The 16,250-nt window shown below is 34.8% G+C and overlaps 1 protein-coding gene and 1 long non-coding RNA gene across 4 annotated transcripts in view; one reads left to right on the top strand and one right to left on the bottom strand.

Annotated features, from left to right (window-relative positions):
* Window positions 1-10,310, top strand: part of LOC119531992 — a 41,422-nt gene extending 31,112 nt beyond the window's left edge. The window contains exon 4 of the long non-coding RNA XR_005216460.1: window positions 10,212-10,310. This is a non-coding gene — a long non-coding RNA (uncharacterized LOC119531992). The remainder of the gene's footprint in view (window positions 1-10,211) is intronic.
* Window positions 1-16,250, bottom strand: part of ZNF654 (zinc finger protein 654) — a 96,395-nt gene that overhangs the window by 26,185 nt on the left and 53,960 nt on the right. For 2 of the 3 annotated variants that reach the window (XM_037833868.1, XM_037833874.1), the window contains exons 4-5: window positions 2,927-3,062; window positions 114-316 (exon numbers count right to left, since the gene is read on the bottom strand). In XM_037833868.1, coding sequence (XP_037689796.1) covers window positions 114-316; window positions 2,927-3,062 — 339 coding nt within the window. The remainder of the gene's footprint in view (window positions 1-113; window positions 317-2,926; window positions 3,063-16,250) is intronic. The other variant, XM_037833885.1, reaches the window with a different exon arrangement.

Raw genomic sequence — 16,250 nt, 5'->3', positions numbered from 1 at the left:
AATCTTAAAATTTACAGTAATATTATAAAAGGAATATAACAACAAGAATGGATTACATTTTTTTTCAAAAAAAGGTTAAAATGGTGTTAGGCAGTAATAGTCTCAAACAATACCTCCCGGAATAGCTGATCTTCTAGAGGTGACATAAACAGACATGTGAAGAGTGCTTGATGGAAGTACAAGTCTTTACTGATTTCTGGGTGATTTATACAAGACTTAATGAGAGCCATTGCTTCTGGTATGCGTTCACATGCAATCAGGTATCTGGCACGCAGTTCAAAGAACAGTGGATTTTCAGAACTTAAATATTTGTTCACTATATTAAAAAGAAAACAGACTGTATTACTCTCAAGAAAAGATCCTCTCAAACTTTGATTGTTTGAAACTTTACCATTAAAATATGGTACCTGATTAGATTAACTAGTTATAATAATCAAATAAAATTTTCTTTGACAGGAGTTTATTTTTGAAAAGAGCATTCTATTATATGGTTGGAAAGGAAAATAAGAATTATACCAAAAAAGTGTTCAAGAAATATTTGTTGATTTCCTCTCATTTTAAAAACTCAAAGTCAAAAATAATAAAATTTTTAAAAAGAAGAAATTTTCTTTTACTTTCTTTCACTAATATGTTAAAATATGTTTTAAATAACATGGGATCTGGAATTTCTTTCTAGTCTACAGTTATCTACTTTATTGCCCGGTATTTTCATTACTGTAAGATTAAAAGGCTGAATCCTAATTTGTCACATTAAAACCACTTAAATTCAGATTAATTATAGAGAAAATTAATCAGAATTAATGAAAAAGCTGAACCACGAAGTATTATTTTATTACTTTTCAGAAGAAAATTAAGCCTAAAAGGCGCCAAATAGGACTGCTTATTAATATATCCGTAAGTATCACTAAGAATCATTACTAATTAATACTTACTTTTACCAGTTTAAAAACATATAAACATATTTATCTACATAAGTTTATTTAGACCTAACAACAACCTTATGACAGATATTATAATACTTATTTTATGGATCACAAAACTGAGTCTCAGAGAGGTCAAATGACTTGCCCAAGGACACAGAATTAGTAAGTGACAGAGCAGGACTGGAACCTATTTTATGATTTTGAATCCAAGTTATTAATTACTTGTATATGCTTACTAAGTAGCTTCTAAAATGTTTGAGTAATATTTTATTTGGGATTAAACATTTGCCTTGCAAGTCTCTTTATAACAGATAAGCAAACACTGCTTTGTATAGTTAGTACAAAGATAAACTTTACTCTGGTTTTATCCTAATGATCACTAATTAATCACCCATATTAATGAGGATCTAGATTTCCCAAGGTCAGGATGCAAGTGTTAAGTATGAAAAGAGTATTTTTTATTTTAATATGATTCCCAACCTAACAGGCCATTAGCCCTAAGGCCACCCCACTGTAGCAGGTTTATTCTAGGTCTTACTCAAAGAAGCCTAAAAAGTCCCCTAAAAGCCCAAGTGTTTCTTTTACCCTATCTGTCTAGCAGCCTATCTCCTTTGTTTTGCCAAATGGCTGTTTTCCCAGTCACCTGATAGTTTCCTTCAGTCTGTCATCTTTGGCTCTTTATACTTTTCTCTGTAATTCAACTCTTCCTCCTCAGCTCCAGGTGCCTCCCTTTTCACTTTTTTATCCCTTTTCAAGACCGACACATTAACTGCCAGCCTTCTTTATTTCCTTTGAGTGTTCCATACAGCTGCCAATCTATACCTTAGCCTTCTTTTAGTCTTGTCCCAACCCTTGGCACTACTTCTTCTGGTCCTATTTCTTCATCTTTTCTCATATGTTTGTTAAAGTCCTCCTCGTATGTCTGTTAAAAAGTCCTATCTGGGGCCTACTTGCTCTGACACCCAGAATCACAGCCCCTTCTCCACTCACCTCTACTTACAGCTCACGTTTGGACAAATACAAAGATCCTTGCCTACATACCACACTCTTTGGTGGGAAGTGTCTCTCTCATCAGACCAAGGTATGAGTGGCTGCAGGACTGGGAGGTCTTATCTTTTCCCTTTGGCTATCTTACAACTGTACCCCATAAGCTCTCTCTACTTTCAGATGTTCTCCCCAATTTTGTGCTCATTCATTATTGCTGAGCTTACCTTTTAAGTTTTGATGACCCAAGTTGTTCTGGGATTCAGGAATAAAATGGGAAACATTTTAAAAGAACTAACTAGAAGCAGTTGGCAAAGCCTCCTCCATTCAAAAAGAAATTTTCACCCACAAGACTGTACTACAAATCTGGGTTTGACAGTACATAATGTCAAAGTATGGAGGTTGAAACTTAACTTTTATTACTGAATGAAGTTTGGAAATACTCCTCTAGATTAAATGGAATTGAAATGTATTTTTTTCATTCAAATAGTTACTTATTTACTCATGTATTCAAAGTATGGTCATTCATTCATTCAACAAATACTTAATATTAAGTGTCTACTCTGTACCAGGCACTGAACTAGGTGTAGGGTATGTAATAGTGGTGACCAAAATTGGAAGTGTTCCCTCACAGATGTAAGACAGAGTTGATGTGCTTTTATGAAAAGCAGAGTTTGTTTTGTTTTGTTTTGTTTTTAAAGTGGTCCTATTTCAGCAGATTTGAAATGTATAACTGAAGTGACAAAATCAAACTCCCATTAAGTAACAGCTGGATAGTAAATGTGTTGCCACTAAATTTCCATTAATTAGAAATAAATTGTCCCTAATCTGATGGCAAAAATCACTCTTGGGCCTGGTTAGTATAACAAATTAAAGACACTCCATATGAAAGTACATTACTCCATTATTCAGTATTATAAAATAAAATTTTAAAAATCATTATCACTGCTCTAGTTAGAAAATGAACTTGTATTTGCTTCTCAAAAATTCTGGTTTTGATTTTGAATCTCCTGAAGTACCTATCTCCTGAGATGCTGGCTGGGCTTTAAGAACAGCTTGCAACACTGGATCTTCCCATGGGCCACCATCTCTAATGATTCGAGTCACCAGTTCCAGATTCACATTTTCATATCTGCGGAGGTGATTCTGGCATTCCTAGGAGAGAAAAATCATTTTGGCTTTGTCAATTTAAAGGGGTTAAAAACTAAACTTGATCATCATTGTCAATAAAATGACTGATGGTCAATGAGGCAGCTAATAAATTATTAAAGAGAATGGGTTACAATTGTAACCTAAGTAGGGAGTCAGAATCCCATTAGTACACAAATAGGCTTTAATGCCAAAGGTTACACAATATGAACATAATTGGACTTAGAAAATCCCATCATAGCAGGGATAAAGTGTAACCTAAGGGGGGAAAAAAAACCTTAACAGATGCATCATTTCTAGGAAAAGAACCAGGTTGCAAAAGACTGAAACTTAAACGTTCAGTTATATTTACACAAGGGCTCATAAAGTTCCCATGAACATGGCAGACAAGAGCCTGGCAATAAGAAGGTGCAGCAAATTCCTGCTCAATATGTAGACTCTGGTCTTGACAGGTGGACACAGCTCCCCTGCCCTGATCCCAAATGTATAATCTTAGTTGTAATAAAAGGCTGGAGACGGTAATTCTATTCTCCCTTGTTAGGTAGTCTTGGGATGAAGAAATGAAAAGTTGAAAAGATACATCTAACCTATAATATGAACACTTTGCATTAGGTTTAAGAAAACATGCTGATAACTTGGGTAATGACTGTGATAATTTGTCTACACATTTTCTGTTGTTTTTTAAAGATGTATGAAATGTTTTTAGTCAATCTGCTATCTTAGACTTGTGATTATAGTATGAAGTATGTAACAGAAATTTATAAAGTGTCTAATATTTAGGAGAACTTGGTATCCTGAATTTATAAATTTGTTTTATTAGATTCATATTTATGAGAATTGTTTAATTGTTTGATTTTGCTTTTTTGAGTTAGGTATTCATTTTAAAAATGTTTCAGGGAATTTATTTGACAATTTTAAAAGATAACTGTACATTAATGGCTTAGTGAAGATATGAAGAGATTTCTTAAGTGAACGCAAAATGTATAAGTTGAACTTAAAACCTTAAGGAAAAACTAGACATTGAAACTGATTATCTTAAAAATGTGAATGTTAACTGAATATCAAAATACAAATAACTGACAGTTTTCTCTGTACTCAAAAAAATCCTGCAGCTTTCAAAAACTTACAGCAGTTACAAAGTACAACTTCAGGATAAAAAACATGATCTTCATAAAAATTTACATGTCAGATGAAAAAACTGGGCTTTATATGCAAATTGGGCAAAAATCACTTTGTCTTTCATTAAATTGTCCTATTCTTCCATCATTTGAATGTTCCACCTTAGACTACTAATAGCGATTACTATATGCCACTTGGCATTCCTTGTTAGAATACACAACCTAAAGGAGGAAGTTTTATTTGTTTTATAAAAGAACAAGGCAGTAGAAGAAATCATGTTTCAGGAAAAAGAATAATTAAGTCAAATAATAACCAAAAGATTATGGAAAGAAGTTTCTTCTAAAAGTTATTTAGGGGGTTCCCAAATTAAAACAAGCAAGCAAGCAAACAAACAAAAATCCTATAAACAATGGGCAAGTTACTTAACCTCTCTGTGCTACTTCAGTTAACTCTTCTGCAAAATGAATACTAAGAACACCTATTTCATAGGATTGTTGTGAGGATTAAATAATATACTGCATTAGAAAGTGCTTAAAACACTGCACTCAAATGTTCACTAATATTTCTTTAGTAGTCGTTAACATTTTGAATAAACATTTTATTTCTGGATACCCAATGACTTATCATAAAATTAGTCTCTAAATATCTACAAGTGAGCATGTTATAGCATTCAAAAAAAAATAAAGTAACTATAAGGAATAAAGTTACTGATCAGCCATGATTTTTTAAATATACATGGAACATAGTAAGGATCTGTGGCAATACCTTCTTTGTTGAAAACATTCATTTCAAACCTCAAGGTAAATAAACTCCGAAATCATTCTAAATACACATACTGTTGCCCCTAAAATTCCAACTACTATAAGATGGCTTTTGGCCCAATCAAAGCAAAAGAAATATTTTCTTATCACTAGTGGGCTTAGGTCTGCTGCTAAGCCCTCAGACAATCTATCTAGCTATCTAAGGGTAGGTGAGGCACCAATCACACAGCAATTGCACTGGTGAACTTGGAACTAGATTTAGGCCTAAGTCAAGATACAGTAAAGTAGGTCTACTGCTTATTTCCTGAACCTGGATGAAGATAAGGAACACGTGGATCTCTTGTTAAAAACTAGATTTCTGGTCCGAATTCACACCCACAGAATTAGACTTTTTAGGGGAATGCCCTTGTAATCTGTATATTTAACAACTCCCACAGGCAACTTTGGAAACTTTTTTGATTGTACCTCCCATATTTAGACTGTACGTCCAATGAATGTTTATATTATAAATTACATACATATATACCTGTAAGTTCTCCCATTAAAAATTAACTTCATTTTTCTAAGACAGAAACTAATTATAAATGGAAGTGCTAGTATTTTTTTATGAGTGCACTTCTTGGATCAAGAACACCATAATTTGGAGACCACTGATATGGGAAATAATTCTGGATAGGAAATAGAAGTGACATGAAGATTTCATTCTGGTCCATTTTAAAAGACACGGGATAAAAGAGAGCAAATAGTTTAGAAGAATGTTTTGGCTTCTCCTTTCCTAATAGTATAGTGGCTTTTTTGGATGTTATTCAATTTAAAAGCCTCCAAAGTGAATAAGGAAGCACTTAAATCAGTTTAGAATTCACAACTTATCTCGTGTATGTACATATAGTATTCTTTTAGAATGTTTACTTAAATGATGTTTAAAATTGGACTTGCATATTATCTTAATCCTTTATTAAGTCATCTGTCTACTATCACTGATATCCACTGCACTGTGCTAAATATATCCCCTCAGACAGTCACCATCCAACCCTGTTTCTTTGCCCTAAGTCTCCTATCAGGACTCACTGTGGGTTTAATGTTTTGCTCCAGAGGAAAATGTCTATTTCCTGAGCTCACTGCCATTTTAGGATGAAACTATTCTGGCCATTTCAACAACTTGATCTGAAACCTTCAGCAGCTTACCAGAGTATGAAAGATTCAGTGCCTCAACAAGTTATTTAGAGAGCTCTGTAATCAGCCCCTATACAAATTTCCGATCTTGTTCACCTCTTCACATCATGAATCCGTTTGCCAGCCTGGTCTCTTCCATGTCCTTCAAACTCACCTTGTATTTTCCTGCCTATGCCTTTGTCATGTCACTCCCTTTCTCCTAGAACTTCCTGTAAACCCATCTGAATCCTATTTTTCCTGTCCCATTTTCCCCAAGAAGCCTCCACTAGCTACCTGAATTCATAACAAACACAATTCCTTCTCCTACAGTTTTTGAAAATCTAGTGCACTCTTCAGGTACTTATTGTACAAGAGGGTCTTGCATTATCAATCATCTGATGTCTGATGTCTTATTCAACAGTTAGTTGAGAAAGATAATAGGCTGTTTTCCTTCAAACAGAGCCAGGAAAGGAAAGGTGTTCTAGAGAAGATAAATTCTCAATAGTAAGTACCTTTTTTAATTAAAATAGGGTTTCATGGAAATCTGTGTAAGTGTTAAGATTGCCAAGTAAAGTTATACAGTACCACATATTGAATTCTTTCAAAAGCAAGCTATTGCAGCAAGTGGAAACAAAAACGTAAAAAGTCTTTGATGCAGTTTTTATAAAAACAAAGCCTAGGAGGCGGGGCAAGATGGTGGCATAGAGAGGAGTGGAAGCTAAGTAGTCCCCCTGGAACAACTAAAAAAAAACAGAAACAACTAGTAAATAATCCAGAATAACTGCGGGGGGACAAACGAGACCATCCACTCATCATACACCAACCTGAATTGGGAGGAATGCCAGAGAACACAGCATAAAATCTGTAAGTAAAACCTGCGGATCCAAATCGTGAGACCCCCTCCCCCATAGCCCGAGCTGCAAAGCCTCCTGGTGCCAGAGAGAAGCTCTCTCCCAGCAAGCAAATATAGCTCAGCTGAGCTCCAACTGGGGTTTTAAGTAGCAAGTGTGAACTGTTCACTACAGGTACGCATCCCCAAAAAACAGACAGAGGCTTTGGGTGACAACTGACCTTGGAAAGCCGGAGGGTCGCCTTGGACTGGGTCTGAAGGAGACTATCTGTTTCTTTTTCGGCTCAGTGGAGAAAGCCCCAGTCATATTCAGTTTCCAGGGCTGTGACTTGGGGAAGGGTGGAGACAGCACAAGTAGAGAGAGACCATTGAAATGCTAATGACCTCCACCTGGGGGGTCTGTCTTCTCTAGGAGGAAAGGGGTGGGGCCCTTTGTATTCAGAACCAGACCCCAGAGCCTGGAGGAACAGGGCCATACCTCCTCACATCAGTCAAGAATTATAGGCTAACAGGCATCACCTGCTGGGCAGAAAAGCACAGTGACCTGAGGCATCACAGGGTGGAGCAATTTTCTAAGACACACCCTCAGGGAAACCAGATACTGAATATTTCTTCCCTCTGGGACCTGAGCCTGTTCTGGTCTGGGAAAACCTGATTTGGAATAACCAAGGAAACCATGCCTAGACAACAGAAAATTACAACCTACACTAAGAAAAACAAAATTATGGCCCAGTCAAAGGAACAAACATACACTTCAATTGAGATACAGGAATTTAAACAACTAATGCTAAATCAAATCAAAAAGTTTAAAGAAGATATTGCAAAAGAGATAGAGGCTGTAAAGGAAACACTGGGCATATATATGGCAGAAATCAAAAGTTCAAAAAAACAACTAGTAGAATCTATGGAAATGAAAGGCACAACACAAGAGATGAAAGACACAACAGCAGATCTCAAGAGGCAGAAGAAAACACTCAGGAACTGGAGAACAAAACACCTGAAAGCCTACATGCAAAGGAGCAGATGGAGAAAAGAATGAAAAAATATGAGCAACGACTCTAGGAACTCAAGGATGAAACAAAGTACAATAATGTACGTGTCATTGGTGTCCCAGAAGGAGAAGAGAAGAGAAAGGGGACAGAAGCAATAATAGAGGAAATAATTAATGAAAATTTCCCATCTCTTATGAAAGACATAAAATTACAGATCCAAGAAGCGCAGCGTACTGCAAACAGAATAGATCTGAATAGGCCTACGCCAAGACACTTAATAATCAGATTATCAAATGTCAAAGACAAAGAATCCTGAAAGCAGCAAGAGAAAAGCGATCCCTTACATACAAAGGAAGCTTAATAAGACTATGTGTGGCTCTCTCAGCAGAAACCATGGAGGCAAGAAGGAAGTGGTGTGATATATTTAAGGTACTGAAAGAGAAAAACCGCCAACCAAGAATCCTATATCCAGCAAAGCTGTCCTTCAAATATGAGGGAGAGCTCAAAATATTTTCTGACAAACAGACAATGAGAGACTTTGTGAACAAGACACCCGCCCTACAGGAAATACTAAAGGGAGCACTATAGGGTGATAGAAGACAGGAGTGCGTGGTTTGGAACACAATTTTGGGAGATGGTAGCATAACAATGTAAGTACACTGAACAAAGGTAACTATGAATACGGTTGAGAGAGGAAGGTGGGGAGGATGTGAGACACCACAAGAAAGGAGGAAAGATAAAGACTGGGACGGTGTAACTTGGTGAAACCTAGAGTATTCAACAATTGTGATAAAATGTACAAATATGTTCTTTTACGAGGGAGAACAAGCAAATGCCAACCTTGAAAGTTGTTAAAAATGGGGAGGCATTGGGGGAGGGATGCAATCAGCATAAACTAGAGACTGTAACTAACAGAATCATTGTATTGTGCTTCCTTTGATGTAACAAAGGTGATATAACAAGGTAAATGCAGATAAGAGGGGGGATAGGGGAGACATGTTAGACACCTGACATTGGTGGTGTCTGACTTTACCCTACTTTGATTTACAGTTATTTTTCCTTTTGCTGCTTCCTAGCTGTCATTTTTTTTTCCTCTTTCTTTTGCCTCTCTACCTTCTTTGACTCTCCCTCCTGCCTTGTGGAAGAAACGCAGATGCCCTTATATAGATAGTGGTGAAGGTGGTGAACACATAAATATATGACCATGCAGAGAACCATCGGTTATTTACTTGGGATGGAATGTATGGTGAGTGAACAAAACCATATTAAAAAAAAAAAAAATGGATTGATGACAAAACCTCGAGGGCAATATACTGAGTGAAATAAGCCAGACATATAAGGACAATTATTGCAGGGTCTCACTGATAGGAATTAATTATAATATGTAAACTCAGACATGAAATATAAGGTACCAAGATATAGGATGAGGCTTAAGAATGGGGAGTGGTTGCTTAGTATGAGCAGAATGTTCAATTAAGATGAACTTAAATGTTTCGAAATGAACAGGGGTGTTGGTAGCAAGATGTGAGAATAACTAACAGCGCCGAATGGTGTGTGAATGAGGTGGAAAGGGGAAGTTCAGAGTCATATATGTCACCAGAAGGAAAGCTGGAGGTCAAAAGATGGGAATGTATAAAACTGAATCCTATGGTGGGCAATATCCATGATCAACTGTACAAATACTAGAAATCGCTTCCATGAACCAGAACAAATATATGACAATACAATTAGAAGTTAGTAATAGAGGGGCATATAGGGAAGAACTATATACCTATTACAAACTATATACTACAGTTAGTAGTATTTCAACATTTTTTCATAAACAGTAACAAAAGTACTGTATCAATACTACGAGTCAGCAACTGAGGGAGGTTGGTTAGGGATAGGGGAGGATTAGAGTTTCCTTTTTTTCTTTTTTCATCTTTCACTTTATTTCTTGTCTGGAGTAATGAGAAGTTTCTAAAAATTGAACAAAATTAAGTGTGATGGATGCACAACTGTATGAGGGTACCCAGGGGCAAGTGATTGTACACTTTGGATCTTTGGATAATTGTATGGTATCTGAACAATCTCAATAAAAATGGAAAAAAAAAAAAAAAAAAATGAAGCCTAAAAAAATAATAGATTCTTTACTATATTTTGAAATGAGATGAGAAGGATCATGGGTATTTTTATTATCACATTTTCACTGGCTAATCTTATGGAAAAGCCCTTGAAAAAGTTGTAAAATTCAAAGATATTATGCTTTTTGTCCCAAACTTGCTGACCATTTCTGTGACAGGTTCTTGAGGAGCATTTACCTGATGTTTTTGGAAAAAAAGAAAAAATTCTGGATTTGCCTGTTTAAAATAAAGGGTGCAGTGTAAAAATGAAAAAGTTACTGCTTTTCAAAAGAAAGTCCTTATGGAGAAAATCATTAAAAATCAATGTTTGGAATTCTTTCATTAACAGTAACAAATGTACTATACCAATACTATGAGTCAGTAATTGGGGGGGGGTGATTAGGGGTATGAGAGGATTGGAATTATCTTTTTTGTCTTTATATCTTTTCTGGAATAATGAAAATGTTCTCAAAATTGAAAAAAAAATTGTGTTGATGGATGCACAGCTGTATGATGGTACCATGGGCAACTGATTGTGCACTTTGGATCCTTGGATGATTGTATGGTATGTAAACAATTTCAATAAAATAAAAAAAATTAATAAAAATGGGAGCACATCATTACATGATTGCTATTACCAGACAACCCAATGTGTCACCTATACAGCTCATATCTATATTAAAAAAAAAAAACTTCCTGTTTAAAAATTCCTTTAACTGGAGCATTTTAGTGAGTTTTTAATCAATTTAAAAAATAATGATTAGTATTTTCCTTTGTATTCAAGGAAATGCTTTTTGGCCTCAGGAACAATAGAAATTTAGTACTTCAATTTCAACGATACCCTTTGTATAATTGGAAGGCATTTAAAATTGAGTATTATAATTTACAAAAAAACTTCCATTTGGATCTACCAAAAGTTATCTTTTTCACCTGTGACAGATATTAAAACCATGCATTAAAATAAACTGAACTTATATCCAGACTTTGAACCACTACATAACAGAGTATTAAAATTTTCAAAAATGAAGCAAATTCAGTCACAGTGCTGTCAAAAAGTTTTATGCTGTGAAGTTAAAAACATTATTTTACTTTTATACTTTTAAAATGTATTTTATGTTTCATAATGTACACAGTACTAGTACATGTACATAAATAATCAGTATATACATATTGGAGTTATGTGCTCAAATTTTTAAAATAAAATTGTATGGGTGTAACATCAGAAGTCTGGTGACTCCTAGTCTAAGGTACTATTTGTTTTTATTTTTGTATCTGGTGCCAAATATAAAACTCATCTTCTTCCTCTAATGATCCTAGTGTCATGTCAATTTTCTTTAACATCTCCTGATCTACTTTATTGCTATTTCTACAGCTACCACTCTAGTCTATGGCTTTATCTGCTGTCACTTAGATAACCAAATTAAAGATTCTTCATCCCCACTCCCTCACATCCCCCCAATAAGTAAGTTTTCAGAAGCTTTCAAGTAAGCATGCCGCTCTTAAAATAGTAATACAAATAAAACATTTCTTTAAACCTGTTCTTTTGCCATATACATTATGGCAAACACATTTATATCATTACATATAATAAATTAGGGAATATATGACATACTGGAAAGAATGCTGTATTGGGACTAAGACTTAGGCCCCTTCATTCTGCTTCTGTAAACCACAATTCTGCTAGAGCTTAGTTTTCTGATATTTAAAATAAAGTAAAGGTTAGTGAATTAAAATTTCTAAGGTGACTCCCAATCTCAAAATTATAAAATGCATGAAGGCCTTGCAAGTTATACATACATTTGATTTTTTTAAAATAACTAGAGTCATATATTTAGTGAGCTATTTAAGATACCCCTTTTTGGAGTCTTTTAAAAAATAATATTTAAATATGAATAACTGAACCCTGTTGACAAAACTGATTACATTTTTATCAGTTTTATTTGAAGGGGAAGTCAATCATAACAACACTAAAACCATCAACTGGGAGCATAATCAAATTTAAAAATCAGTTGATGGTTGCCATGCTAATGTAAGCATAACCCTACCATTAACACTTTAAAATAAGTAATGAAATAACAAATAATACCACCACCAGAGAAGTGCTATTGTCAGAGTTCTAATCTGTAAGAACACACACTTCAGGTTTATGCAAGATATGGAACAGGTTTCCCACGCAAAAAAAACGGATCTAAAATGTGATTCAGCAGAAAGAACACGAGAGTCAGTAGAGAAACAGGTCCCAGTCCTGGCTAATTCTACAAACTGGGCAAGTTACTTAATCTCTCATAAATATTGCTGAGTGGAGAAAGGAATTCATTTAAAAATAAGATTGGACTTAATGTTCTATAGTTCTTTATAGCTTAAATTTTCTATGATGTTAGTATTTTCATCTGGAAAAATATAAATTGCTTCAAACACTAATATGCTGATAATTCTAGTCATTGTGTATTAGGAATCCACAGAATCAGCTTTCAGTGAACAACGAATGCCTCAATAACCCTGATGTGCTTTCAGAACTAATTTCAAAGTGTTAATCCTAACATTCATTTTGAAGACAATTACATGCCAGCTTCTGAAAACACGAGACTGCAAGATGCTTAGAATAAAGGGTTCTTCTTTGTTTATGGCTGGATACTTTGTGTATTCATCAATGCACAATGCTTACCCTCTCTTGAGATAACTGCTATTCTATGTGTCAGGTACTGTTTTTCCTGAAATATGCAACTTACTGAAGTTGACAGCCCTGTATTTTGAAGGCTTGTTCTTGGCCCTTTAACTGTTTCCAGTTTATTTATTGTAAATTTTATGCATGACATAACTCTAGGTTTTATATCTCTTCAGAGTGATTACACAAGTTCAACAGCGGAATTGAAGGGAAGTGTTCATCTTTCCCAAACAGAAGGTTAAAAAAAACACGAAGTGAAAGTATTTCTGAGGTAGTGAGATATAATTATTAATCAGGGATAACAATTCAAATAGATATATGTAAATGGAAATATATCAAAATCTTATTCATTTCAAATCAACATTAATCTATGGAATACAATCCTCACAAAATATGATTTAAGAATCTGATGCTTTAATTTTAAGATTAATCCTTTTCATGCTAAATAAATGGTAAACTATCAAGTATGTTTCTTTCATAGACAGTGAAATATTTTCCCTTATACTCTTCTCACAGTTAAGCATATTTCAATTTCCCTTTTCCTACATATTGTCAAAGTATAGTACACAAATAAAAACTTGATGTTTTCATACTACAAATACATTTATTGATGTCTGTTACCCATTCTCACTGTCTACAATTATAACCAAAGGACTATGAGGTAAACAGTTGAGACAACATGCTCAACTGTATTCTGTTTTTTAAAACTCAGTAAGGGATACATCTCTGAAAGGGACTTTAAAAAAGAAGGAAATGGCTAGACATCAGATAGAAACGTCTGTGTTGGTAAAAAATTTGTGTTGGTAAAAATTTATATTAGCACGAAGGGACGAAGACTACTAAGTGTTGGAGACCCAGGGATAAAAGTCAGTCTCTGCCAGCCACATATAACAGTCTAGTGAGACACTATTAAATCACAGATAGAAGATAAGTGGTGAGGATTAGTGCTTTGGTAATGATGGAAAAAAACTGGGGAAAAATCACATGCAGTCCATATGGAGTTGAGCAGAGATAGGAGAGAACTTCTATTTGAGGAGAAAAATATGGTAACACAGTTTTGAAACTGCTGCTCAAAAAATGCCTTGCTATTCAGCTGATATGTTTGTATTCTTTAAAAGCCTTATAGTCAGGACTATTGAGGTTATTTTGAGTTTCAAAACTAGAACCTTGCCAAATTAAGTTTTGGGAAACTTATTCCAAGTTTTCTAGGGAGGGGCCACAGTCCAGGTTTTAAGAAAGTTTTAGTGGAAATAGTTCTAAATTTCTTAGCAAAATAATAAAATCTGGTAAGTCTGCTGGTTTATGTGACTACACATGCTTAACTTCTTGGGAGAGAGCAACATTTGCCCCAGTGAAACAGGGTTGGCATAGCACTTAAATAAAAGTCCTCTCTTTTGGCTCTATTACTTGTGATTATTTTTTGCTCTTCTCCTACAATACTCTTGTGGTAAGATAGCTTTGTGCTTTTCTCCCTGTGAGGTAGTACCCCCTACTTCTTCCCTCTCCTCCCCAAAGAAGGACAAGGCAGATAAAAAGTAGGATGGAGTCCCAGAGAAAGAAAGTTAATGAAGATCTACTTCTAGTCTGAACAGTTAAGAATCTTTTGACTTACACAGGCATACCGTTTTATTGCTCTTCACTTTATTGTGCTTCAAATACTGCATTTTTTACAAATTGAAGGCTTGTGGCAACCCTAAGTCAAGCAAGTCTATCAGTGCCATTTTTCCAACAGCGTGTGCTCACTTTGAGTCTCTGTGTCACACTTTAATTAAGGTATACACATTGTTCTTTTTAGACATAATGCTATTACACATTTAATAAACTACAGTATAATATAAACATAACTTTTCTATGCATCGGGAAACCAAAAAATTTGTGTGACTCACTTTCTTGCAGTGGTCTAGAACTGAACTCCCAATATCTCTGAGGGAGTAGATGCCTGTATATTGACCCCAAGAGATGGGGATATGGCGCTGTCTTTAAGATCAGAGCAGAACTCATTAAAAAACTTGCAGAACTCTAGCAAGTAAGACTTTTAGATTACTGTTTGAATTTTGGTCACTACCCCAGGGTCTATCTTTTTTATTTATTTTTTAAATGAAAACCATTTTGTAACATCTTTTTTCCCTTAATTAATAAATAATACATGCTCTTGGTTAAAAAAATATATATATATAAAAATACAGACCCATGAATCTGACCATCTACTGGGCATCTGTACTTAGATGTTTGAAAGACTCAGAACTCAGTGTGCCCAGAATAGAGCTTCTCTTCTTTGCTGTATTCTGCTTTTCCTCCTGCAATCAATGCCTTAATGAATAGCACCACTCTAGGGGGTTACTTCAACTTAGAAGCCCAAGAACATACTTAACCCTTTCCAAATATCTTCATCCCCATCCAATCAAGAGATTTTAGTAATCAGAGACTTTAGTTCCAGATTACTGTGTGTGCTTTTTTTGCATGTATTTTCTTTTTCCAGAATTGTTGTTGACATTAACAGAATTTTCAGAATAACTATATTAACAACTTTTTACTACTATGTACTTGTTTTTACACTCAGTCCTATTTGTTTTATTTTGTAAAAACCCAACCACCTTCTTAAGTGCTTTGGTCACTTAAGTGCTAAATACTTTTTGAGTATCTGTTTTCCTGATAAAAGACAAGTAGTCTATTTGTTTAGCAAGTATTCTGGCAAGTATTTCTATTGCCCTCTCTTGTGAACTATAGAGTTTGGCCGCTGTATTATCAAATCATAATTGTTTTCCTTTGAAAAACTCCACATTGTTTACATTCTGGCATTTGTTACTGTGGAGGAAAAGTTCACTGCCAATCTGGTTTTATTTTTCCCTTTGTGGGAAATCTGTTTGCTCCACATCAGTCCTGCATTTGTAGGAACTTTTTTTATTCCTCCTAACTGAAAACTGTAACAAGATATAGCTGCATGTAAATTGAGTTTTACTGTTACATGGTACCTATGCCCTTCCTCAGTTTAGGAGAACTAAACTGTCCCCTTATTTATTACATTATTGTTTCTACTCTACTTTCTATGTTCTTTCTTTTTCTAGAATTGCTATTGGATGCCTATAGGAGCTACTGGATCCATCATCCACATCTCAGATTTTTTTCTCATTATTTGTTTCTTATCGTTTTCTTATGAGTCAAAAAATAATTTCTGGAGCTTGCTGTCTTCACTGATTTGGTTTTTACTGTAGCTAATAATGCTGTTAATTGCCTTCATTGCATTTTTAACTTTGTAGTTTTATCTAATTACAATGTCACCTGAATTCATTGTTTGGGGTTGTCCCTTCTCCATAAGTTCACTTCCAGTTTTGTTGAAGAACCCTTGAACTCAATCTCAACAAGAACATAACTAATTATTTTGTTTTGTTTTCAAACTATCATCTTTCCATGTAACTGGTAATAATTGATGTTAATTCTCTTTGGTCATCTTACAATCTGGAACAGAGCCCTAATGTGTTAGAGGCTGAACAGATCCCTGTTAAATCCTTCAAACCCAAACAAATAGAGAAGGTAATAGTTTGTATTTACGACA

This window comes from Choloepus didactylus, chromosome 1 (assembly GCF_015220235.1).
Source record: "Choloepus didactylus isolate mChoDid1 chromosome 1, mChoDid1.pri, whole genome shotgun sequence".
NCBI classification, from domain to species: Eukaryota; Metazoa; Chordata; class Mammalia; order Pilosa; family Megalonychidae; genus Choloepus; species Choloepus didactylus.
The sequence above is the reverse complement of the archived record's forward strand: the minus strand, read 5'-3'. Positions and strand labels throughout refer to the sequence as shown.